General features: G+C 40.1%; 1 protein-coding gene across 10 annotated transcripts in view; it reads left to right on the plus strand.

The window, feature by feature from the left end:
- The first annotated feature begins 17702 nt into the window (after nt 1-17702).
- Nucleotides 17703-27392, plus strand: part of ROBO2 (roundabout guidance receptor 2) — a 557240-nt gene continuing 547550 nt past the window's right edge. For all 10 annotated transcript variants that reach the window (XM_016201743.2, XM_016201744.2, XM_016201747.2 and 7 more), the window contains exon 1: nt 17703-18379. In XM_016201743.2, coding sequence (XP_016057229.2) covers nt 18319-18379 — 61 coding nt within the window. In that variant the 5' untranslated portion in view covers nt 17703-18318. The remainder of the gene's footprint in view (nt 18380-27392) is intronic.

Raw genomic sequence — 27392 nt, forward strand, 5'->3', positions numbered from 1 at the left:
TTGTCTAGAATTTTTAACTAAAATAAAAACATATTAGACTAAACACAACAAAAGAGGACGATTAAAATGTGAGAAAGTTGCCTTGGAAATTGTATCTAATTTCAGAAACTGTTAGGTGGAAAAATAATCAGACTTTGCCTCAATGTCCTACTGTATTTTAAATTAAAAGAAAATGAGTTAAAAATAAAACAAACACAACAGAAAACCTTCTACTATAAAAGAAAGATAAAATAAATAGATTAGGGAAGTAATACTGATTTATAGAGATTATTTGATCCCCTTAATGTTAATATCAAATGACTCTCAGGACCCAAGAAATTGAAGTATTTAATAATCATTCCAGGATATTAGTCAATAAAAGTATACAAGAATTTTTTTAAAAAGTATACAAGAATTGTTTAAGCTGAAACAAATTGAGAAATTTTTAACAGTTTAATTCATTTTGTCCTATCTTTAGAAAAAGACTTTTGGGCCTCTTATATAAATCATTTGCTTTTTTTTTTTTTTTTTTTAAGGCAAAATTAAAAATGAGACACATCAGAAAGAAACAAAAGCCATGAAGATTCTCATAGCACATACTATCTTTTTGGCATGCTTTTTAAATTTAATTTGTGTGGACATGTATCTGAGATACAGATAGAAGTGGATTTGAAGCACAGCTCTACCACTTCTAACTGGGTGAGTTCATAGCAGCGACTAATGGTAATAGAGACTTGGTATTGAGAATGCAAAGAATCATCATCAAGTTCATGTATGTAAAATGTTTGTCCTGGCCAGTTTGGCTCAGTGGTTAGAGCATCGGCCCTCGGACTGAAGGGTTCTGGGTTCGATTCCGGCCAAGGGCACCTGCCTCGGTTGCAGGCTCCATCCCCGACCCTGGTAGGGGAGCATGTGGGAGGCAGCCAATCAATGTGTCTCTCTCACATCCATGTGTGTCTCTCTCTCTCCCTTCCACTCTCTATGAAAAGCAATGGGAAAAATATCCTCAGGTTTTTAAAACAAAATTTAAAAAAATGTTTAGCACAGCAAACAAAGCACAACCGTTGTTTCTGGTCATTATCATTTTCAATATATTGTTAGAGTTATTAAAAGGGGCCTTGCTGTTTTTAAACAGTAAGAAGAGAAATAATTATAAATAAATGAAAGCTGAATAGGTTTTGGAAAAAATAATTTAGATGTTTACCCCACTCTGAATCAAGAAAACACATCTTGATTTTTATAGCTAAATGTAAAAATAAAACCACTAACAATGCAGTAAACCTGAGAACTGAATAATTTATCAAATATCTGGATGGGGAAATTTTTCTATATTTAAAAGAATGAGTTAAATACACAGTCTTATTCATGGCTTGTGAGAGTGTAAATGTTTTGTTTTTCTCAGAAATATTTTTGCAGTGCATACTTAAAACCTTAAAAGTGTGCACGCCCTTTGAGTCAGTAAGTCAACCCATGTAAGCAAATGCTTAAGTCCTAATGAAGAAATGACAAACATGCACAAAGGCGTATAGAAAAATGTGTTCAAGTCAGTGTTGTTCATAAACAGAGACAAAGACTACTCCTGGAAATAGCCCAACTGTCCAGTAATAAAGGCTATCAAATAAATGGGTATATCCATACGCTATCATATCATAAGCCATAGAAATAGTGTTTATAAGTTTAATGACATAGGAATGTTTTGTTTTTCAACATTAAGTGGAAGAAGAGCAGGGTATAGAATCATAAATATTAAACTTGCAACTGGAAAGAATATGCAGAGAACAATGGAAATACATGAAAATATTAAATGTCTGTTCCTTAAATGATGAGATTATGAATTGTATGAATGTTTTTCTTCATACTTCTCAGTGTTAAGTGTTCTCTGTAATTAACAGTGGGAAAAGCTACGTAACAAAGAAAACTTGTAAATTAATATATTTTTAAAATTATGGTAAAATATAACTTAAAATGAAGTTAAATCAATTTAGCATAACATAAAATGTACCACTTTAACCATTTTAAAATGTATATAGTTCAGTGTATTTAGTAACATTTGCATTTTTGTGCAGGCATCATCGCCACTCATCTCCAGAACTTTTTCCTAGGCAAACAGGAACTCTGCACCCACTGAATCACACCCCCACCCTCCCCTCCCTCCTGCCCTGGGACCTCTGTCCTGCTCGCTGCCTTATTGAGTGTGACCACTGTGGGGCCTGAGAGAGTGGAATCACACAGCGCTTGTCCTTTTGTGACTGGCTTGAGAATTAACATTTTTGCAAACCCTTCCTTTTTCCTCTCCAGGAATGTAATAGAAAGTAAACCAAATGGTGGATAAGAAAATAAAATCATAAAAGGTCAAACAGGCTCCAAAAGATTTAAAAAGTGTAGTTATGTACAATAATTTTAATAACCATTTGTATGTCAAAGGTTTCAGTATTTTTAGAGTTCAAGGAATTCAGACACTGTTGAAAGGATACAGCCTCTTAGTGACTAACATGAAAAGAAACCTAATTACCCGCTTATCAGCAAGGAATGATTTTAAAACAATTCTTTCAAACATAAAACTAGACAGAAACAATAAAAATCTGACTATACGACTGAAATTCTCATGCCAAAATACTGCCTTCTCATTTTAATGAGTCTCTTAGTCTCAGATATCTACAGCCAAAACAGTTTTTAGAAATATTCTGATTGCACTTAAATTACAAAATATATATAAATGACTCAGAGTCATACTTATATGCCTGAAAATTAAAACTATCTGTAGTATATTTTATAGTTACAGTTAACTACCTTAATTCAGCTACTTGAAGTACAAAAAAAGTGGTATTTAATATGACATTCTCTTCAACTCTAATAATTCAGATTCTCTGTCATGTACATTTATTACAAATATACACACAGAATGTTCTATGTAGAGGGGACACACAGACCAACATGGATTCATTTGGTTGTCGTAAGTTCTAAACATTGCCCCCAAAGTGCTGCTTCATAGTTTGGCTCAGCGTGTCCCTACCCAGTTAAACTTCTGACTCTCAGCTAGGCAGGAAATTGTGCCAACATTTCAGCATAGATTGAATTATTACCTCCGAAATCCTCAAGCGAGGGTAAGATATAAGAGGACACAAGAAGGGTCAGTTTGAGTCTCAGGGACATCACATGGAAAGGCCTTAAGCCCTATGTGTTTATTGTCTTGAATATTAGTTTCAATGCAGAAACTGGTCCAGCGTCGAGTGAAACAGTAATGGAAAGTGAGGCAGTGAAACAGGTACCTTGATGGAGAGGGACAGGGGTCAGCGAAACAGAGAGTGATCGCAGCTACAAAAAGGAATTGTCTGGGTAGCCCGTTAACAGAAGCATGTGCAGCACCATGACCCGGCGTGTAGAGAAAATGGAATTCTTAGGGTAAAGCCGGAGTTGGATTTGCAGGCCCTACCTACTGAGAGATGGGACCGAACTCTTCACTAGAGAAATAACGAAGATTTGGAGATGCGGAGACTCTGCACCTATCAGTTGTGGCATAAAAATGAAGCAAAAAAGAAAGAAAAGAAATTTGAAATCTGTTTTTTTAACATGAATCTTAGTGTCACCATTTTGGAACATTTTCATGTAACTATTGTTCTAAAAAGTCACATCTTTCTCTTGCATTTGTCACTTAACGCCCCATGGGGAGAGGAAAATGCATGATTTGGAATAGTGACTGCCATAAAGTGAAGACCCTGCCGCGTGAGCCAGTGACCGCTAGATTGACCTTTCCTTGTTTTGTCTTAGTTTTTCCCTCTTGGACTTTTTTGAAAAGACAGAAGATCTGTCCTCTGGCAGTAAATTAATTTAGGGTGCCTTCTTTAAAGGGCAGGAGACTGGGTGGCTAGCTAGTCTCTTGAGAATCTTGATTGTCATGTCAAAAGGAAGTGGCCATAAACGCTTATCACAAAATATTTTACTCTAATGAAAAGAAATTCTTTCAATTTTTGTTATTAGATGTTTTAGGTCAATTAATGTCCTTTGCATTCCAACTCAGTTATTATTTTGGGTTCGTCTTTACTAATGATTGCTTAAATCTGCCCTGAGCTCACAAGACTCCTCCAAGATTGTTCCTTTTTATTTAAATTTCCTTTATGATGTTGCCCCTTGAAAACAAAATATAATCAAATGTGTCCCAAGTGGCATCAATAATTAAATTTGTAAAAGTTTTCCAGTTCACTTGGTGTAACAAATTCAAATATAAATTTATTTCTAAGGGCAAAACCAAAGTAATGTCCTGCAGGCCCTTGGAAATTTAGTTAATATGATAACTAACAAAAGTCTCTGGAAGCATAGACAAATTGCTCCCACTGAACATAAAAGGGGCTGACACAAGGTTAGACAAAAGATTCATGATTTAAGTGAATTCCTTTTGAAATGCAAACGGCCTCAAGAATCTTTACAGCTGTCTTAGGGGAAATCTCTTGGGTGGTATCACTTGTGCTGAGGGGTCTTGGATGGGCTGGTGGGGTGTTAATGGCAAGTGCTGTGGCCTCAGTGTTTGGGGATTAGCATCTAGGAATCCCTGAGCATTAGCACATTATTTTTTAAGAGGCATCTGATAAGCAAATAGCCTCAACATTATCTACAGGTGGACACAATCAGCACCTCAGTGTTTCAATTTATTTACTTTAAAAATTAGCTTCATCATGATTGCCACCACCACCATCAAATCAATAGTCAAAATAAATCCTCATTGTAAAGAGATACTTTAGTGACAGAAGTCTATGTGCTGGTACTTGGATTTAAGTCTCTGTTCCTTGTTTTAATCATGAGATTCTACTGTAGTTTCCTTCAGTCCTGTTGATTTTAATTAACACGACTCTGTGGAATGTCCTAATACCCAGGGATAAATTCTAGCCTTTATTATATCCATATCTGTATCAGTATAAGCTGTGCTATACCAGGGAGGCTAGACCCCTCTTTTGCTTTGAGGGCTGTGATGCTAGAGTAAGACACACACACTGTTCTTTTGTAATGGAGCAGATGAACCAGCTACCAGGAGCGACCACAGCTTTCCAGTCTACACGTGGCCCTGAAGAAAACCGCTGATGCTCTGGTGGCCTCCTGTAAATACAAGACGTGCCAGTGAAGGGCTAGCAAAATAAACACCACTTCATGTCGCAGCTTTTGAAGGAACTTGATTTCACAGAATCTGAGGCATCATAATTCCTCATCTGCAAAGGGCTCAGGCCAGGTTATTGATACAGGAGCTAAAATCCTTGGAAATGTCTTGTACATGAGCAACATGCGTAATAGAATGCCTGTTCTTAGAGGGACTAGTCTTTAGAAGTCACTCACCCAGCTCTTTCATTTTACAGATGAAGGAATTACAATCCAGAGCGGCAATGTTTGTTTATGAGGCAGATGTTATTCCTGGTGTAGCCTGGCATAGAACAGACTCAATACAATTTTGCTGAGTGAATTGAACAAATGAACGAATTGCTTTTCCCCCTGATCTTTATTCCAACCACTGAAGATTTTCATGCCTAAGAGACTTCTCTGCAAATAGGTGTGGGTGTTTTGACTAAGATAATATATTTGGGTGCTTGTCTTTGGCATAAAACCTGCTGTTATAAACCAACATTTTAGGGAGGAGGCTAATGGGCTTGTAACTAAAAGAATAAAGTCCTGCTGCTACTTATCAAACATTCAGATACAAAACTAAATTGCATCAGCAGTGAAAAGTCATGCAGCTCAAACATCAATTCTAATTTAAAAGCATTTGTGGAGACAAGGCAAAATATAATTCTATTCTCCAGTTGAGGCAATATGATTTCTAGGAAAATTAATATAGAAGCCTGACAAATGATAATGTTAACAGCCCCCTTATATGTCTTTCTGATGACAACAGTGATGACAACAGCGATGACAACATCTTATTACAAAAAGAAATCTCAGGCTAAGAGAAACAGGTTGGAAGCATCGCCCTGAAGCCCCCAGTGCAGCGAGGCCTGTTGTCAGGGGGGTGGTCTGAACACTCAGAGACTGACACCTGCAGTGAGACTGGCACTGCGTGTGGGACGGGCCGATATTGAATTGCTGAATGAACTATTGCTTCCCAAGCTCAGCAAAAACACACACTGACATCACTAACTTGGATATTCAAGAGGGCACAGGGCCAGCAAAAGCGAATTGGACAATGAATGCAAAACCAAATTCTCAATGGGAAATTGTGCGTGGCACTCGTTACGTTGCTTTTACTCTTAATATTGTGATAGGAGATGTTAGAAAAAATTCTTTGCCACATTTATGTCAGCAGTTAGTCGAGTCCTCTAAGGACTGAGCACTAGCTTAAGGGCCATGGAGGCTCACTCTCAGAACTCTGGTAAGGGTCTTAATCCAGTAAGACCCTCTGACCCTCTTAACATATTTAATTAAGTGGGGGTGGGAGGAAATTACGGCTAAACTGGCTCAAAAGTCCTGTGGTCTGAACAAATGAGGCTGCATCTCAGTTTTCTTACAGGACAAAAGTGAAGTAGGTAGAAAGCAGTCACAAAGAATACTTGAGAAGAGCCACAAAGAGAAACGAGAGGCCCAAAGCATTTGCAACCCACTGACTTTCTCTAGCATTTGTTTCAGTGAAACCGAAGTTATCAATCGCTCTCCTCTGTGCTTCCTCAGGCCCCCCTTTCCTGTCCTCCTGCCACTGTTTTCCTTCCTCTGTTTCAGTCCCTCCCTCCTTTTCATGTCTGACTGAGGCAAAGGGACAAGACCCTGCTCCTGAAATCCCCTGGTTCATGAACTGCCAACGCTTTTCTGGTTAAAATGTTCTGCACACCCTCGCTGCAGCCAGAAAGCGACGATTGACCTTTAAATTAGTTAACACGGGTTAGTGGAAATAAAACGGATTCTGATGTCCTTCAGGCCTCAGCACTCATTTATTTTTGTACTCTTTTGTTGAAGTAACTTTACCTCTCAGAGCCTCAGTATTTTGTTGTTCGTAGTAGATTTTCCTTCTTCTCTGATCCGATTTAGGTCCCCCGGGGGCTGCCTTCAGCCGTCCCAGCCCGTCCACTTTCCCCCACCCGGCCTGCGCCTCTGCGCTTCTCACTTGCTTCCCGCTCTGGCCTGTGCGGTGCGGGGCCTGGGTGTGTGAATGCGGCCCTCCCTTTCAAAACCGTCTAACATCGGCCTTCTCGTTTTACTCTGGTGACCATAAGACAGCTGATCATTCTTTTCTCCTTTACAACGCCTCCCTTTCAGGCTGAGGATTTGGTGCAACACACAGCACTGAGCTTGGTGCCAGGCGCCCAGCCCCGCTGGCCCCACAGCTGATATGAACCTGCCCCAGGTGCGGGTCTTCATTCCCCGCAGGCTTGTTTCTCTGTATACATACAGCCCGCAAAACATTTCAGTCTTTGTTACAGATGTTGCTCTAGACTGAAAGTAGCAGGCTGATGGGATTATGCATTTCTTTAACTTGATGTAAGAGGCCCAGCATCTTGCCTGAGTGTGTGTGTGTGTGTGTGTGTGTGTGCTTGTTAATGATTACCATTAGGGTTCCTGCCGGGGCTAATGTACTATGAAAAAGTTGCCAAGAGAGGTCAAATGTTCAGTAATTTGGGGAGCTTCTGAGTTGAGAGTATATTTTGATTTTTGAAGTTTTTTAAACCGAATGAAGGAAACTGATGTGGAAAATGGACTAATGACATAGATATTGAGATTTGGCTAATTTTATTCTTTATTTTAAAATAGGAAAGCTGTAAAACAATGAGACTTAAGCCTTCCTGCTCTCTAAGGCTACATTACGTAAATCGACAGAGGAAACAACCTAAGTCTTCTATTCGCTGCCATTGGCAGTTGTGTAAAACTGGTTCTGTGATAACCCTTACTGCATTTTGCAAGAAGCATTCTGTAAAAAATATCAATAAAACCAGGACTGAACATTTAATTTAATATTTCCATGTAGGTAGCATAGTATTATTCAGTATTTCTTCTAATATTTTCATTTTTTAAAGTAGATCTTAGAGAGAGGAAGGGAGAGAGAGAGAGAGAAACATTGATGTGAGAGAGAAACATTGACTGGTTTCCTCCACACGTTCCCTGAAAGGGAATCGAACATGCCACCTTTTGGTGTACAGGACCATGCTCCAATGGAGCCACACCAGCCAGGGCTCTAATATTTTCATGTTATAAAGTTATCTTTATATGTTGATATGATTTTAATCATACAAATAATTTTAAATGTGTTAATATGTATATAATTAAAATTTAATCAGAAACCATTGGCAGTAGCAATAACGATTAACAAAAGATAACATTTAAATTCTAAAATTGTCTAGGTTAAATTAATATAATTTTTAAAAGACTAATTTATGATAAGGTAAGGTGTCTATTATTTATTTAAAGTGACTTCTTATCCTTGAGCTATACAATGAGATTATAATAGATGATCTTAACAATACTGTTCCATTCTGAAATTTTGAAATACTAGACCTTTTAAACTTTTAAAATTTAAATTTTTCTCTTATTTTTTTTTGCTTCCTTTGTGTTTGTATATGCTTGTGTCCACTTCTGTGTATGATAAATGTTTTATTTAAATAGATTTAAAATGTGTATTACCATTTTCCCCCAAGGCTTTTATTAGTTTATCATTCATCTATGTGGCTTTTAACAAATAAAAGAGTTATTTTCCCATTTTTATTTAAAATAGGCAATAACGATATTAATTTCTCAGGGCTGCCATGACAAACTACCACGAATTTAGTGGCTTAAAATAACAGAACTGTATTATCTCACCATTTTAGAAGCTAGAAAATCAAGTTGCTGGTAGGGCCAAGCTCCTTCTGAAGGCTCTAGGGGACAATCCTTTCTGGCCTCTCTCAGGGCGGGTGGCCCCAGGCATTCCTTGGATTTTGGCAGCATGACTCCAATCTCTACTATTGTCTTCACATAGCGGCCCTTTCCCTTTGACTTCAGTGTCTACGTCCACATTTCATTCTTATACTGACACTAGTCACTAGATTAGGGCCCATCCTAACCCAGTATGAGCTCATTTTAACTTAATTACATGTGCAAAGAACCTAATCCCAAATCAGGTCACATTCTCAGGTTCTTGGTGGACATGAATTTGAGAGACACTACTCACCCAGGACAGGAGCATATAATAAACAATCAGATGTTCTCTTCAGCCTGAAATAACTCATATCGTCATGATACATTTGAATGATCCCTTCCAAAAGCAAAGAATTCTACAAGAAGTGTCTATGCGGGAAGGTAAACACCGCTGGTCAACACAATTTCCAGCTTTCTCCCATCCATGAAGGGGTGGTAAGGTGGGCTTGTGTCTCACTTTGGTAACGAAGTACAAGAAATAGTGTAATTTGTTTCCAGCCAAAGGATGTTACAGCCATATACTGCCTTTCCATTTGTTCAGAAAATGAGGGGTCAACAACGTGGGTCCTGGAATGAGGCTGTAGAGAGGACACCAGCAGACTAACAGATAAGAATGGTAACCCTTCTTGCTTGAGATTTTGGACTTACCTGTGTTTGTAGAACATGTGTTCTCAATGGCTATGATGCAAAATTGGATATTGGGAACAAAAAGAAACCATACTTTTTAATGTATAAAGTCTACCTATTATCTATCTATCTGTCAATCATCTATCATCTATCTATCATCTATCTATCTATCTATCTATCTATCTATCTATCTATCTATCTATCTATCTATCTATCTATCTATCATCTATCTATCTATCATCTATCTATCATCTATCATCTATCTATCATCTATCTATCATCATCATCTATCATTTATCTGTCTATCATCTATCTATCATCTATCATCTATCTATCTATCTATCTATCATCTATCTATCTATCATCTATCTATCTATCATCTATCTATCATCTATCATCATCTATCATCTATCTATCATCTATCTATCTATCTATCTATCTATCTATCTATCTATCTATCATCTATCTATCATCTATCTATCTATCTATCATCTATCTATCTATCTATCTATCTATCTATCTATCTATCTATCTATCTATCTATCATCTATATCATAAACATATATACAGTATTTATGGTATTAAAATTCCATGGGGATACAAAAATGTCTAAAAATGCTCCTAAGGGAGTAACAATAAAAAAAACTTTGAGAAAGTCTGCAGTAAAATAACCTAGCATATCCCGAGTGATACCATAGCCTTTGGTGACACAGGATATGAGTCTCAGCTTCAAATTATGACACTTTCAAATTATTGTCATCAATTTGAGTGTTCATGAAGTACCCTGAATTATGGGGCTAAAAATAACACCTCCCTCATATGCCTTCTGAAATTAAGTAAGACCATTAGTATAAAAGTTTTATTGCAGTGCTTTCCACATAATAGTTGTTTTTGAAAGTTAGGTATTATTATAATATTAATCATGGTTTAATGTCCTGTGAAGAAATAACATTTCCATTCCAACCTTAGGCAATATTCAAAGTGACTGATTATATCTGTCAGAATAGGCTAAGTATTAAAACAAAGAATACTAAGACTTCTAAAATTTAACACATTACTAACCATTTATTGTTCAACTCACAGTCTAAAGCATTTGAGAGAAAGTGAGATCATCTGTGCTACATGCTTGTTCTGAGACTCATTTATTCCATGTAGGGGCTTGGTGCTTTCTACAGGAGCTGGCATTCCCATGAATGACAGAACCACCACCAGAGCACTGGGATGATGGCAGAGGCTTCGCAGAAACCAACCTGTGCCTGCATTTCATTGGACCAGATTCCAACATAATCTAATCTAATATACGGAGGTTGGGAAGTTTGGCCAAGCTCTTAGTGGAAGATAGAAAAATGATTTCAGGTTAACATATAGCTTGTCTGTGTCACCATGGTGGAGATTCATTAGTACACTTCAATGACCCAAGTGTTGGAAACCAATTAAAATATACAGTGTGCCAAGTTCGTTAACATTTCATCCAAAAAACCCTTCTGAGTAGGCACCACTATCTTTCTTTTATGGTTGACTCAATTGTTATGATCACACTGTCAGTGGTAGAGCCAAGATTAGAATCCAGAGCTCCCTGATGCAGAGCTCTAGGTCTCAGCCAGCATGCCCTGTAATGTCCCACTTAGTCATGCATTCATTTCTCTTTGGGCAGATATAATGGAGTAGAAGTAGTGCTACTTCCCAGTGAGATTAGAGAAGACTAAAAATGTCCTGATGGCAAGTGAATGTTTTACTTAAGAATATCGTATAATCCCCAGAAGTCTTTAACATAAAAGTTCAGCCTTCTTAATAATTTAAACATGATTTGGAATGAAGGCTGGAAAATAGATCTCCAGAACCCTTATAAACATGTTCCTACAGCTTTGAGTTATAAAGTATTTTTAATGTGTGTGTTTGGTGGGAAGAGAAGAAAGAAACAAAATAATAGATAAGTAATTACCTGGACTTAAGCCGGCTGTAGAGACAAGATAAAAAAACTTAAAAAACACAAAAAAGTCCCTCAGTGCTCATCATGCTATGTAATTTTCATTGACCGTGTTTATAGCAATCAGCACCTCAACCCTCACATTCGCCAGACCTTGAAGGAAAAGGGCCACAGATGAGCAGTCTCAGGAAAATGAGAAATTAAAAGACAAAGATCCGGTGAAACATTTCTCTCATTGCTAAAAACTGTAAATTAATTTAGATGCTCAATATATCTTATATTAGATACAATGTAAACATATTTAAATTTCACATTCCTACTGAATATAAGGAACTAGTCATTAAGGTATATTAAAAATAAAAACAAGCCAATGGATGCAACAGGTAGACTGTACAATTTGTATCATATTGGCAAAAACTGCACTAGCATTTTTCAATCTTAACCATTTAGTCTCTTGATTTTTTACATTACTATTAGTATTTAATGAAAATGCCAAAATTACCCAGAGAACAAAAATGACTTATTCCTATAATCCTTTTTGCTAAGTAAAATATTAATCAGTAGAAACTGTTTAAGAGACAGACTTACCATCCAAATGGAAATATTTTCATATGAAGTATTTTATCTGTTACATTATTCCTTCATTTGCAGGTTTGTCTGTTAACATGGATCATAATGATCTCATCCATATATTTAATTTGATCAGTTAAGGTAGAGAATATGTGTTTACATTTCTCATTTTTGTAAGTAAAATCATATTATTTGAATGCCCTGCTGGTATGTAACAACTAAAAAATTACTATTTGTTATACAAAGGACTTCAAGTACTCCACAGGCAGTCAGAAGTAATTTTATCAGGCAGAAATAAGATAATTTGGATAGTGGGGAAAAATCAGAATCTGCTCCCAAACACATTAGTTCTTCCGTATGATAGAACCATAGGCAGTTCAATCAGGTTACATGTGCCCTTGGATTAGTGCCATGCTATTACTGTAAGAGGGGGTAAGCAACTTCTTCTTAATTTGAAGGATCCATTATTAAATATGTCTAAAACAAGTCAGTGAGCAGATACACTTAAAAATCTGGGACCTACAGATGTGATGACCCTTTCCCTGAATCTTGAGAATCCCTACTTTTAAGAACAACAAGAATTCTGTTTTGGATATTTAAAAAAACCTTCCTATTAGGAGTACAGTTATATGTTGCTAAAATTCAATTATACAAAGCCCAGATTGGAGCAGATGGGCTTGGAATAGTTTGGAAAAGAATAAAAAGGATTTCCTTGGGTTTATGAATCTGTGTCATAAAAATAGAAGTGTATTATTTAACATCATTGAAATTAGGCTGTATACTAAACTTAGAACACAAAGGCTTTAAATAGAGACAATGAAATAATGAACAGAAAAAGTCCATCCACGCATTTGAAGCTTATGGTTTAGGCCACACAGATAGAGTTGCACTTGTAGATAATTTGTATTTTTGTGAGGCTGAACACTTTGCTTATTTTTAAAAACACTTTCCTAATCTAGATGAGAGATTATCTTCCCCACCAAAGAGCTATTTTTTAACCATATCAGATGTTGAATTTTCTTTCATTACCAATATGGAAGGAGGTATTCATTACCAAAAGAATGAACAGAAATCCTTTTGACCACAAGTGATGGAATTTTGCAGAAGACACTTAATTTTTGTGAAATATTAGTACATTTCGGTCAACCTAAATCTCAGAACTCTAAAAATGAAATGTTTTAATAACCTCAAGTAATGTACCAAAAATACTAATCATAGATAGGTACATTTATAAGCATACTTACTACACAGGGAGAAGTATTAATGAGTAGTTGGAAATGAATTGATTGAAATCAGATACCTAGAACATATTTGAGAGGAACAGTATGCAATTTATCTTGGCTCACTTGAATAATTTTTGGAACAAGGTAGAGTGTAATTACAAAAAACAACAACACACACCTAAGAGGGACTGAGTCATCCTTCTCTGATCTGGATTTTTAGTGCTTCGCTTATTTTTATTGTTATGTGTCCTTTTGTAGCTAATAACCCAAACATTTCATCTGAATGTGGTGTTTATTTATAGTATGGTAAGGCAATCTCAGAGGAAAATTCAAACTGAGCAGATAATAAGTGGAGATCTTTGGGCTTTAAAAAGATTCTTCAATTTTGAAAACAAAAACTAATTACACATTGCTATATATGTTGGTTTTTCAGGGGTTCTTTTAAATTGATCAATCAAAGCAATTTATTAAAGTGTTACAGTCCTTCTATAATGTGGAAGAGAGCCTGACATTTAGGAGCATGGATTATGTGATTATGTAGTCAGATTTGGATTCAAAGGAAGATTGCACCTGTTATTAACTTGGGTTAGATATGTAACCTTCAGTTTTCTCATTTGTACAATGGGAATAATATCAACCACATAAGGCTCGTAGAGGAATTAAATGATATAATAAATTTTTTTTATAACCAAACAACCCATGACATATAGCAAGTGCTCACCACATGGCAGTAGATATTAAAATTATTATCATGGACCAAAACTTTGATTTGCCTGTATATGCCACCTTGCAATTATAATGAGAGCATGTTAGAAAGAGTTAAAATGATGGACTGAGGTTTTTTGATTTATACTACATCTTTTGGGAAATCCCGTATGAAAAAGAAATATTTAAGATTTTATATCCTATATGGTGAAGTTTGCCTTCAGATACATATTTTTGACTCTCCAGGAATGCCAGCTCAGGAGTTCAACCACAAAGAAGGCCATTTGGTCACCTTACCCAAATTAGGGTTAATTATAGTCCCTTACACACAGTCGTCTTCGGATTTATTAAAATTTACATTTATCTGGCTGGCACATTTTGAGCATACAATAGTACCATTCCAAATTTTACATAAAAAGAGCTTAGATTTCCAGGTACATTTCTCTATTTAGTGGCTTGTTTAAAGAAGAAAAGATAATTTATATTTTGAAAGATACTGAAGCCAAGTGCCCATTTAATTTTCTCTTTCTTAAACCTTCTGATTTGGCCCCGGTGGGGCTTCACGGTTCTAGGCCATTTCTGGCTTTTTGCTTAATGAAAAGCTAAAAAAATGTTTTAAGCGAAAGCACTATTAAAATTGAATTTCCAGCTTCTACTAGAATGTTCAGGTTTTAAAGATTTTTCTTTAAGAAAAACTTAAAGTGAGAGATTCATTTCCTCCATAAACAGTGCTCCCTAAAGGTGAGCTCAATTTAAAAAACAAACAAACAAATATGTTTCTCTATACAGATCTTATCAAATCTCCCAGAAGGGAGTGTCTTCGTTTCCCTTGGAATTAATGTCCATATGGCATTTCTGTTGACTCTTCCTATTCGTGCTACTGTTGCTGACTTAGTGTGAGAGTTTGGTCATAGTCTTAAACTATCACTTGGTATGAGATTCTTATAAAATCATCAGTTTTCCTCGGTCACATTTCATATCAAAAGAGACCGTTACAAAGTATTATTTCTAAACATCATTTATGAACTTATCTTCAAGAAAAGCAGAGAACATAAACCCCCAAATATCTTTGTTACAGATATTATTACATAATGTAGGCAGTGCATGGGGAAAAGGTGGCCCCAGGCTGAAACCAGTGGTTACTCTTAGTAGGTGGAATAATCATGAATGCAAAATGATGGTGCTTGGCCCCAGACGCCAAGTAAATAGTATAACCACAGAGATGTCTCTTAAATAAATGTTTTCTCTGTATGAGGCCATTTGTCATATTCTACACAAGGACTACTTTCTGTGGTCTACGAGGCAGCATTTTTCTGCCCTTAGACAACAGCATTTAGTGGGTCATTCTCCCCCAATCTCTTGCCCCTACTTCCCGCACATAACCCTTCCTGTCTCTGAGTGATTTTATAGATCAGTTAAGGAAAGGATCTACAGATGGTGAATCGAACAAGTATGAAATGGGATCTATCCTTTGCCCCATAAATGCAAAACCATGAAAAAACTCTCCCGGGTGAAATGTTCCAGTATCTTCCCTTCTGAGATCTACCTTAAAATTAAAGGGTCTTAAGTCTATATGATTTGTTAATGTCTGCATTATATTATTAGAAAGACTCTATTTTCAGAACATTTTTTATTACACACTTATAAGAATATTTGACAGAGATAGAGATTGGGGTGCGGTGGTAGACTTTGTAAAGTAATTGTTTAAAGGGATGAGGTAGACTCTGTAACCCCTGAATTTAAACCTAATCAGAATGTTTAAAATGAAAGTTTTAAAGAATTATCAGTTATTTTCCAGTCTTACAGACAGATAAGAAAAAATGTAATCCAATGAATTTGGGGCTTTTCTGAGACTACGTTATTAATTTAAACTTGGCCCTCTGAAGAAAAAATAAAGCATGTGAACTTCAGTCTTTTTTCATAGTGATAAAACAATAATACATCCAGGATTCTTGCTGTCAAAATTCAAATGATTTAACTCCAGCACGCTAATGCACTGGTGGTTTTTTTTTTTCTTTTTCTCACAGCTAACTAATGTAGATCAAAAGTGTGTTGAAATTACTCTTAATGCTTCATGAGAAGAGCGGCTTGTTTGATACTTTTGCAGGACTGTTTCATTACCGTGATTTTCAAGCATGCCGAGGTGCCTTGAGAACTCTCCTAGCTGCTTGAGGGTAGCTGACCTTTCTTTGATTTTTCTTTTTTTATACCCAATATCAGGTGCCCAACAGGCAATTAGGGGGCAACACCGAAATGCACGCACCAAACAAAAGGCCCTTCCTCCAGGGGCTCCGCGGGCGCGCGGAGCGGGCCTTCCCACTGCTGCCCAGCAGGGGGAGCTAAAGGCTCACCGTCCGCGTCTAGCTCGGCGCCGGCCCCGCGCGGTCCCCGAACGCGCCGCCGCGTCGCCGGGACGGGCATCCAACTGCGCCCAGCGGGCCCCCGACCGCACGCGGGCCCGGCCCCGGCGGCCCGCAGGCGCTGGCACCCCTGTGACCCAGCGCGCCCGCCTTCCTCAGTCATCCCCGGTCCCGAGTGGCACACGCTTGGCGGGTTTTGCCTTACTGTTCAGGGTTTTGTCATCTGGGGGCTGGAATCCGGTCCCTTTGAGCTCCTGTGAGCTCAGTTGGGCTGCAGCTTTCCCCGCCCTGGGTTTTCGGATGGTCCTTTCAGGGGGCACCCTCCTCACTCTGGAGGGCAAGGGCTTCGGGTGTCCCCCGCCCCCCAGCTCTCTGACTCCTGCTCCCATCTTAAGCGTCCACCGTCCAACCCCCGTTCCTCCCACAATCCGCTTCAAACTCATCTTGGAGGTCCTAGGGCAGCCGAGTAACAGGAGAGGCCCCCCCCCCCCCGGGGTTCCTCGGGGGGCCACAGATCCGGGCTGAACCGAGCCCGGGAGGCCGGGGGTTCCTGCGCACCGCACCTCCCTTTCCCGGTACCCTTCCAACGACGTAGGAAGCGCGCTTTCCGCCCCGAAAGGCGGCTCTATTTTGTCTCGTTTGCTTTTCTCCCTCGCTCGGCGCCCGCTTCTCCTTTTGCTAAGAAGTGAAGCGTATTTGTGCGATTTTAGCGGGCGGCGGGGCCGCGCCCCGCGTCCTGGGGGACGGTCCTTCTCCAGAAAGCGCGTGCCCCGCGGGCAGCCGGGGGCCGAGCCGTTGGGGGGGGGCGCCCACGAAACCGCTCACCGCGGGAATTACCTGCCCGCCACGCGGGGCGCGGCGCGGAGCGCAGCGGGAGCCCGCCTAGCCCGCCGCGGCGGGAAGGCGCGGGGCGGGGAGGGGCGCGGGGGGGGAAGGAGCGGACCGGCGGCCTCGGCTCCGAATTTGTTCATTTCCGTCCCCCTAGGACTCCGGGCTCTCGGGCTTCCCCCGCCCCCCCCGCTGCCCCCCGCGCGGGAGGCGGCGGAGCGTGGAGGTGGAGGGCTCGGCGCACCCCTCACCCCGCCCCTCCCGGGGCAGGCGAGAGCTCTCGTTCCTCCCCCCCGCCTCCCGCCTCCCGCTTTCCCCCCTCTGAGCCCCTCCGCCCGCAGCTGCAGGAGCGGGCGCACGCGCTGCTGGGGGCGGCGGCGGCCGGCGCGCGGGACTGGCGGCGGGGCCGTGCGGGCGGCGGGCCGTGCGCGCTGCGCTCCCGCTGCGCTCCGGCTCCGGGCTCTCTGGGCGCGCGCTCGCCCGCAGCCGGGCTCGCCGTCGCCGGGAGGCGGCCCCGCGGGGTGGCCCGGCGTGGCCCTGCCCCCTCTCCTCCCCTCCCCGCGGCCCCACCACGTCGGAGGCCGCCGCTCCGCCCGCGCCCTCCCGAGTCCCCTCCGCCTCCCTTTGGAAGCGAGCGAGGCGGAGGGAGGCGGCGAGGCTGCGAGGCGGAGGCCCCCGCGCCGGCCCGCCCGCCCGCAAAGTGCGGCTCTGACACATCCCGGGCATGGAAGTTAAGTGACAAAACTCTGGACGTGGAGCTGCCGCCGCGGAGGGACCTGGGGACCGAGAGCCGGGAGGCGGCCGCGGGTTTCTCGGGCGGCGCGCCGGCAAGTTTCTGGAACACTTTCTAGGAATTGGGTCTTTTTCCTGCCCCTTCATCCCCCCGACTCCTGAAGAGGGAACTTGGCTTTGGATCGCGAAGGAGCCTGAGGAGTGAGGGTGGGACACACTTGAGTCGTTCCTCCGACGGGGCTGAATTCGTGGGAATTTCGGGAGCCGGAGGGTGGACATCTCGGCGGCGTTGGCGGTGCCCGCTGCCAGCTTGGGCGGATCTGAAGGTGCCCCACGCAAGACCTCTCCACGGAGCCCTCCTCGTCTTGAGATGGGCTCTTCCTGACTTTAATTAGCATCTAGCAAAGCCTGAACTTTGGACCTACCTCTTATTTTGATACTTATTTTTGTACTTTTGCTCTCTGGGATTGGTTTCTTAAGCAATCTGGATCCTTTTTAATATGTCAAAATGAGTCGGCTGATGTTTACCCAACTTCTGCTCTGTGGATTTTTATATATTCCGGTTGATGGTAAGTTAAAAATGCTTTTATTTACCCACCCCACCCCTCCGCCCCCAAACCCCACTTCTTTCTTAGGGGGATGTGGGCTCTAAATAAAATGACATTATATGTATAAGTCCGTTTTGGCCAGGAATGGGTGTTTTTTTTTTGGGGGGGGGGGGCAGATATTTAAGTCTTTTGTTCCTAAACGTCCGCCAGTGGAACCTATTAGTACTCGCCTATTGTTGCTTTCTAATTAATTGAGGAGTTGGGTCATAAACGATGGGATCTTAGTTTTGTTAGGAAAGAATTACTAAAGGAAATCTCTTGAACGAGCCTAATACAGTGGTACCTGCTCTGTTTGCTGTTTGTTCTTGTATCTGAACTTTGACTTAGAAATTCAAGTCAAGAGGATGAGTAGTGGATGCTCCATCGACGGCTCGTTGAGTTAGGAATGCGGGACAGGGTCTCTTGGGGATCAGTGCGTAGCACCTTCATGCTGGCGAGTGCCCTCCGAGTGTGAAACCGGAATGGAGAATTTAGGTCTTAGGGAGAAAACTGTCACAAGTGAGACTGGGCGAGGCTCCAATAAGGGGGAAGCGTGAGCCCTGGGCCGGTGGGGGGCAGCTCTGTCCCCCGTGGCAGACACAATGGGGATCGGAAACAGGTGCTGGCGGTGTCTCCCTCTAGGTTGAGTCAATGTTCTGCCTCTGATGCTTCTGTCTTTTGTTCAGATTTGGTTTCCTGGGATATTTTCATAGGATGTCAGTTTCTTGTGAGAGGGTTGCAAAATCCTTTTTTGGAGCCGTTTTGAATGACAAGTGGAAGTAATCATTAATATGCTTTATTGTGTGTTCAAAGAAGGCATCTGGTATTAACCTTCCAGGGACTTTAATTTCTACATCAATGAAAAGAATTGGTCTAAAGAGAAGACTAGACCATGGGCCCCCCCGCCCCCTCCCAAATGGGGATTATAGTACTTTAGTTTTTAAAATGCTGTATTTGTAAAGAACCTGAGGTGGATCGGTCCAAGTATTTGAGCCATCATAGTTGCTTGTTGCTACATAAACTTTCCTCCAGCATATGCATTGTGGACAAATTCATTATTTGGGACACTGCCTATTTTTGCCTGCCTGTAGGAGCTAACTTTGTTCTTGGCAGCTGTAGCTGCACAGAAACCAATGTATTGGACTCAAAAAGGAAGCCTTTCTATAAACACAAGGCAACACAGGCGAATTTACCTACTGTCATGTGGTTGTTTTCAATCCTGGACCACATGAGGACCTTTGCCTCCCAGGGATACTAGGCAAGGCATTCATGTGGGCACATTGCTTCTCTCTTGCCCCCTCTAAGTAGGAGATGTTTAGGAATTAACCACTGTGAATTATAGTGTGGCAATATCTATAATCATATCGAGTCATCCACCATGCATTTTCTTTAATACACTTTATCTCTACAATACATTTACGTCTCTATAACAAAAAGGTTCACAGAATTCTTTCCAAATGTGTTTGGGTATCATGATTAGAAGACTCGGATATAAGTTTTTGGGTAATATGCTCTCATAAGACATGAATTTACATTTTGTAATACCAGAAATACATGTAGAAACTATATATTAGACTACAGAATTATCACCAAGTTTTTTTGTTTTTTGAACCGGTGTGTAGCTAGGAGGAATACAATTAAATTGCTCAGTGGAAGTGACAGAGAGAATCAGAAGAGCTTGGTGTTACAGAATGTAATTAATGTACCAGAGTGTTTGGAGATATATGAAACAAATGCAATTAACCAGCTTGCTGGAACAGCAGTAGCAAGACATCATTTCTCGCCTGCCTTCCCTCCCTCCTATCCTGCCTCTCTCACTTCTTTCCTTCTCTCCCCCCCCCCCATCTCATCCCTTCTTCCCCAGGGACATACCTAGGACCTTTGTTCTGAGATAATTTTTTAGGATGGGGGGGGAGGGGATTTGTGTCTGGGCCGCAATTATTCAGCCAAGTTCATAGTAATGTAGCAAAAAACGTTTAGGGTGGAGGGATTGAAAAGGTAATGTTAAATTTGTGTGTGTGTGTGAAACTGATTTTTGTATTTAGCATCTACTATGTCAAAAAGCAAAGAAAACTGTGGACACCTAGTGAGTTCCTATGTAAATCATACTGTTGACATTGGATTGCCTTTGGTTTACTCCAGAATGATGACAGCTTCTCCATGGGGATTGCTGAAAATTTGGGATGTAGGCAACACTGCCCTCTAGGCCATTTCAACACCGGGACGGAGCGTTCGCATAGATAATGACGGAGCTGGCTGGGCGGCTCGCTAAGCCTTCTTACTCTCCTCGCCCAGGATTCCATGATTTCTATTTATTCATTATACTTCTTAGAAGCGTGTGCCCATTCTCCCCATGAATTTCAAATGTAGAGGGGCTTGTACCATTTCAAAGATATACTGACTGTCCTTGTGCTAGACACAAAAATTAATTTTATTCAGTGACAAATGATACATAGATTTGCATTGAAATTTGCTTGGTGGGTTATTTATATGTGCATTTTTATGGTATATGTAAAATGCTAGCGTTTTGCCTTCTCATAGAAGGTACATGCTAATATTATTTATGATTGCTCAGTATCTTGTGTCTGTAGGAACCCATAGAGAATAAATATTAAGTTAGTTGAGAGAACTACAGGCAAACTTTTCTATTTGGGATGTCAATGCAGATTTTCTCATTTGATACAGGTTAATTAACCAAATGCAGATTTTTCTTTGCTATTAATAGGATGTGTAATGAGCTTAGCCTTTGTTCTCCAGATTGTCTTTATTTTTAAATAAGAATATGGTTTTGTAGTCATTTACAGGAAACTAATATGAACCATCACCAGACTCTTTAATTACATTTATATCCCACACATTGCGTCAATTCCATAATTGTATAATACTTCAATACCTGTAAAAGGATGTTTTAAAAATGAGAATATTTTCCTTATCTGAGCCTTTAATGACCTTCATCTCCCTGAAGGATGGGTGCAGGCAGCTATGCGACGGCAGGAGATGTTCACTTGAAGAGCCTGCCCCGACTGAAGGCTTTGCCCATGTGCTGCTGTAACTGTTCTTAAATGAAAACGACACACATGATATTTGGGAAGATAAAGATAATGTGTGTGCATAGTGCAGCTATATAATCTCATACAGGTTTATACATTTTGCTAAAGTGCTTCTTTCAGTAATGGGCTCATTATTGTAGCCATATGTAGTCCATTTCAGAACTAAAATTGCATATAAGTAACCTGAAATTTGTTCTTGGGGCTGTGCAGTAATATCGCGTTTGAATTGGCTTTGTTTGAATAACCTTTGAGTACAGGCAACATGTGGACCATAAACCAAAAGGATTTCTGAGAACATCAAAAAAGACTGTCTTAAAGGGGGGGAAATGCCGTGGTTCTACGAAAAGAACAATTCTGGCTGTCGCATCCCTTAGCTGCCTGTATAAAATAGCATCTTTGATAATAAAAATATGAGTATGTAAGTACATTGAATACATTTGGATCCATGTCTAGTAATGGAGAAAGCTCGTGTTTGTGGGACGAGTGTCTAGCAATATCTGCTTCAGTAGTTCCTGCAATCTGTAGGAGATAAATTTACTTCCTGTGTGCAGTTTGTATTTTTGTTTAAGATATGTTTTTTATTGATTTCAGGGAGAGAGAGAGAGAAACATCAGTGATGAGAATCAGTTATCGGCTGCCTCCTGCACGCCCCCTACTGGAGATGGATCCTGAGCGGGAATCGGATCAAGAATCAAACCACGACCTCCTGGATCATGGGGTGATGCTCAGCCACTGAGCCACACCCGCCAGGCTGTAATTTGGTTTTCAACAAGTATTAGAAAGATTTTCCTTTTACTTATTTATCCTCCTACTTCTCCCCTCCTCCTCTCTGCCGCCTCCTCTCTTTCTTGGACCTGGTGGAAGGAAATTAAAGATACATTTGAAGAGTAAAAAAAATAAAAATAGGTGAGGGTGTTCTTGAATAATAATTTAGAACATGAGCATTTAAAAGAGACATGTTAATAATCTTTTACCTTTGGGTATATCAGATTGGGCTCTAGACTCTATCATTTTTTTTTATCATACTGTATAGTTTTATGCAAACTCATTTTATATAGATCCTTTCTTTTTTCAGTTTAGGCAGATAGAAGTCTACAGATCAGAGTTCAAGCAGACAATGGAAGCTTATAGAGTACCCTTTTGTAGATTTATTGTTAAAGAAAAGTATTGTTATGTTTGTTACAGTATCTTCAGATACAGACCTCTCAATCTAAATCAATACATTGATATTGACTTTCTTCTTCTTTTTAATTATTGAATAAAACATGAATGAATGACAACAAAGCCTTTTAGGGGAAATCCCCATAATCTTTTTTTAATGTGTCAACAGTGTATTATACTGCAATAGAGATCTCATTTAGCATCTAAAGTGTAGCAGTCTCACCCAAAATACATATCTGTAACTCAAAACACTGTTATTCCTAGAGATGGGAGTAACCCGGGCCTCAAACCTTAGTGTTTTCTTCTCCATGTGCACCTAATCCTTAAGATCTTTCATCTAGGTGCATGCGTTTTCCATCCATCTTTATGCTGATACTTCTCAAATTGCCCTAGTCACTGTGTAGAAAAATGTAAGTTCCATTGGTCTACAGTTTGGCTCTTACACCATTGCCGCTCCAGTGGCTGGAACAGTGCTTGATATATCTAGCTGCCCGTTTGACATCTTTGCTTGATAGCTAATAAGAATGTATTAAACTGAAGCCCAGGATAGAATCTTCTCCTTTTCCTTGTCATCTCCAGCTCAACAAATGGCATCACTATTCAGAGTTGTTCATGACCCAAAACTTGACTGGTACTCACAGCCCATATCCAAATTGTTAGTGAACTCTGTTGACTATAAACAAACTCAGCCCTCAGCCAGATATTTCTTCAATAAAATGCGTTTATTTGGGAGCGACATGGAATTGCAATCCGTACATGGAACCATGGCGAGCCATGTGCAAGTTAGCTAAAGCAAAGAAGGGGATGAAAGAAGTTAGGTAAGGCTATTACTAACACAGTTCCCCCTGCTGTGCCTCATGATTGAGGTAGGGTTGGAGAGCTTCCCTATTTTATTCCCATAAAATAGGCTCCCAGCAGCTTATTATAAGCATTTTCAAACATACAGCAACATTGAAAGAATTGTACAATGAACACTAAAATTTCCCCACCTAGATTCTGCCATTATTTAACTTTACTTGATTTCCACAGATTTATCCATCCCCTCTCTGCATCCATTAATGCATCTTACTGTTTTGATGCATTTTCAAATAATTAGATACCAAATGTTTCTTACTAACTCAACCACTACAATCCTGGACAAAACCTAGACTATTACATTAGCCTGATGAAACATCATGTTGAGTTCCTGCTTGCCTTTCCCTGCACCTTACCCCCATCCCGCTTCCTTCTCTACACATTAGCCGGAGGGACCTTGGAAAAGCAAGTAAGATAATGGCAGCTTCTTGCTCATAACCTAATAGCTTCCATTCAGAACCTTCACAGCCGTTTACGAGGCAGCTCCAGTTCAGGCCCCTCTCTACCTACCTGATCTCATCTGTTCACACTCCCTACCTAGAGCCTAGATTTAGAACATTCTTTTTGATGTTCTGCTTCTGACTCAGGGCTTTTGCATTTGTTCTTTCATCTACCTGAAATGCACTTCCCCAGGTCTTTGCATGGGTATGTCTTTCAGTTGATTTAATACATCCCTTCCCTATCCAATATTATCTCTTCAGAAATATGGGCCACCCTACCTAAAACTGCTCTCCTTAAAACACTATTGCGCTGCCCCTTTTACCTATTTTAAATTTTATAGGACTTACCACCCCTTAGAAGTGTGTGCGCGCGTGTGTGTGTGTGTGTTGTGTGTGCATCAACAACCATGAAGGGACATCTTACCCTACTTGCAAGCTAAGAGACTGCCACAGCTTGGTGAGTGCTGGCAGAAGACATGAGACTCCTGGGTGAGAGATGATGGACTTCATTCATCATGCCACAGGAAGCAGCATAACTTTATGTCTGCATCCATTTACTTTTACGCTGAAGTCCCTTGGGGGCAATGTACTGGGTCCCAAGTAGATGATGCAGACATAGTAGGGTTGGCTTCACGGCTGAGAAACTATGAGTATGGGAACCCAGCTGTTTTATAATAGGAAATAAAGAAACCTGCCTAATCTTTACCCAGGAGGAAGACATTGTCTTTACTATATTGGAGAGTAAACAAGTCAACCTTCTGCTCTCAAAGGAGACTATCTCTGTTATACAAGACTGCTTTCTATATAAATATTCTTGAAAATATAGTTTGGAATGAAAGAATAGTTAGGGCCTCTGCTAGCAAGACATGTAGAAATATGAGTGTCCAATGGAGAATTTCACTCAAATATAGATAGATAGAGATGTTTGTTTACTGCCTGACTCTAACACTGAGCTTCTATGGCAGGGACTTAGCTTTGTCATGTTTACCAATGCTCCTGACAGTGCCTAGAGCACAGGATGACACATAATAGATATTCAAACATTTTTTAACCGTATGAAAACGTGCTTGTGGAGTACTTTTGAGATGTTCGTTTTCATCCCCTAGCCCAACACATGAAACATTTACCATTTGAAATAGGTTAATTTATATTTTAGATAGATATATAGATAGGTGATAGATAGAGTTATATCAAACATGTATATTTTTACAAAAAGAACATCATGATTTCTGGTGATTTAATATCTGCCTTTCATCTGTCAGGAAGTATAGAATTGACCATTTGCTTTGATAGGCCTCTCTTCCATCTAACCAAGAATGTTTTCTCTAATGGTGGTTTTCATGGTCACTCTCCCCTGATTTGCACTAACGTTGCTGTGTTGTTGTTGTTTTTTTATCACACTGTAGAGTGGTGTGAATATTTTGACAGGGCACTCCTTCAGATGATCCTGATGTGCCATAATAGGACCATACCCACTCCCACTGCACTCAAGTATGTTGACTTATATGATATCTAGTCCAGAAATTGAGACTTTCTTGTACATTTAGGACAGCTTCCCCTTCAGCATCGGTAACAGGTAAAAATGATTATTCTAGTACCAAGATAGAATTAAATAACTTACTTCTAAAATTAGTCTCCAAATATATAAGCCTTTAATAATTGAAAACAAAGAGGAAGATTAAAAGTAACATCCCTGGTAACTGACATTGTCCTACCCTACCAGCTATTGCAGACACCATGGCCAGGGTCCTGTTTACCATCCCTGGCATAAAACTGAGATAGACTTGGGAATTTGGCAGGTAGGGCCATCTTTATACACCTATTTTTGATTTTAAGAAAATAACTTAAAGGAATCTTAACAAAAAAGTATTTTTTAAAACCGAGATAAAGGTCAACATAGACATTCTCTAAATTTTGCTACTTAAATATTTTCTCCCAATGACTTTATTGAAATATAATTCACATACCATACAATTCACCCATGCAAAGTTTAAAAATCAATGGCTTTTAAGCATATTCACAGAGTTGTGCAGCCATCACTAGAATCTAATTTTAGAACTTTTTCATATAAAAAGAAAAAAAGAAAAAAGAAACCCTGTATCATGCTCCTTAGCTACCACCCCTTCCCCAGCCCTACGAAACCACTAGTCTATTTTCTGTCTCTGTAGACTGGCCCATTTTGGGCATTTCATATAAAGAGAATCATACAATGTTTGGTCCTTTGTGACTGGCTTCTTTCCCGTAGTCTAATGTTTCTAAGGGTTATTCATGTTGTAGCATGAATCAGTACTTCATTCTTCTTTATTGCTGAATAGTATTCCATTCCATTTATCCTTTGAATTATCAGTTCATGGACAGGTATGTTGTTTCCACCTTGGCTATTATAAATATTGCTGCTATGAACATTTATGTAGTAATCTTCATGTACGCATATATTTTTATTTCTCTTGAGTGTATACCTAGAGTGGAATTGCTGGGTCATATGGTAACACTGTGTTTAACCTTTTGGGGAATTGCAAGACTGTTTTCCAAAGCAGCTGTATCATTTTACATTCCCACTGGGCAGGTATTCAGTAAATTTATTCCTTTAATTCACCTTGGAAAGAAAACATTGAGTGGCCTTTATGAGTTTGATATGATGTTTCGTAGTGAAGACATTTTATGTTATAATGACATGCCTTAAATTTCTAATAGTCCTAATTTCTAATCCCCTCGGTGATTATCTTCTAGGTCTTCTTCAATTGCCCTGTAATGCTTTACAAATGAAATTAACCCAAATTGAACTTGTCACTTTTAGCAGAGACGCCAGCTACACTGAATATAAACCATAGAATGCTAGCATCTCAGAGCTAGACGTTTTTACAGTTATGTGATAAACTGTCTCATTGGTTGGGCGCAGGGAGAACTGGAGCTTAGATCATTCTGTGCTTTGTCACAGACCATTGCTACTAGTGGCAGAGCTGAAATGAGAGTTAGGGGCCGTTTTATCTGTGTCCCACACTTTTCTTGAGACACTGTTTTCAGCTTCTCAGACCTGGAACTTTTTTCTGAACATGTCAACACGAGAATTAACTTGGGATACTTTGATTCAACATGTGATTATTCAGCACCTATTTGTAAATGAGACACCAAACATGCTTGAGGCTTCTGTAAGGAACGCAGTGAACTGTTAAAAAGTTCCCACCTTCAAGGCGATCACTCTTTAGTAGAGAAGATAACAGAGATTCAAGTCACTAACACAGAAGTAGAATCTGCTAAGTGGAGGTTGAAGGTGCGCACAACACAGTCTGGGGACCCGGGGAAGAAATAGATGATTTCCAGTTGGTGCGAACTGGGAAGGGTCAATACCAGATAGCTCACTTGACCTGGGCCTTGGAAGATGGTGGAGTTTTATTAGGGAGGAAGATTGGAAATTACCTTCCAGCAAACGGAATATCAGGAGAAATGGCAGGGAGGTGACAGGTATGCTAGGGGAAAGGCAAGAAGTCT

This window comes from Miniopterus natalensis, chromosome 6 (assembly GCF_054644295.1).
Source record: "Miniopterus natalensis isolate mMinNat1 chromosome 6, mMinNat1.hap1, whole genome shotgun sequence".
Lineage (NCBI taxonomy): Eukaryota > Metazoa > Chordata > Mammalia > Chiroptera > Miniopteridae > Miniopterus > Miniopterus natalensis.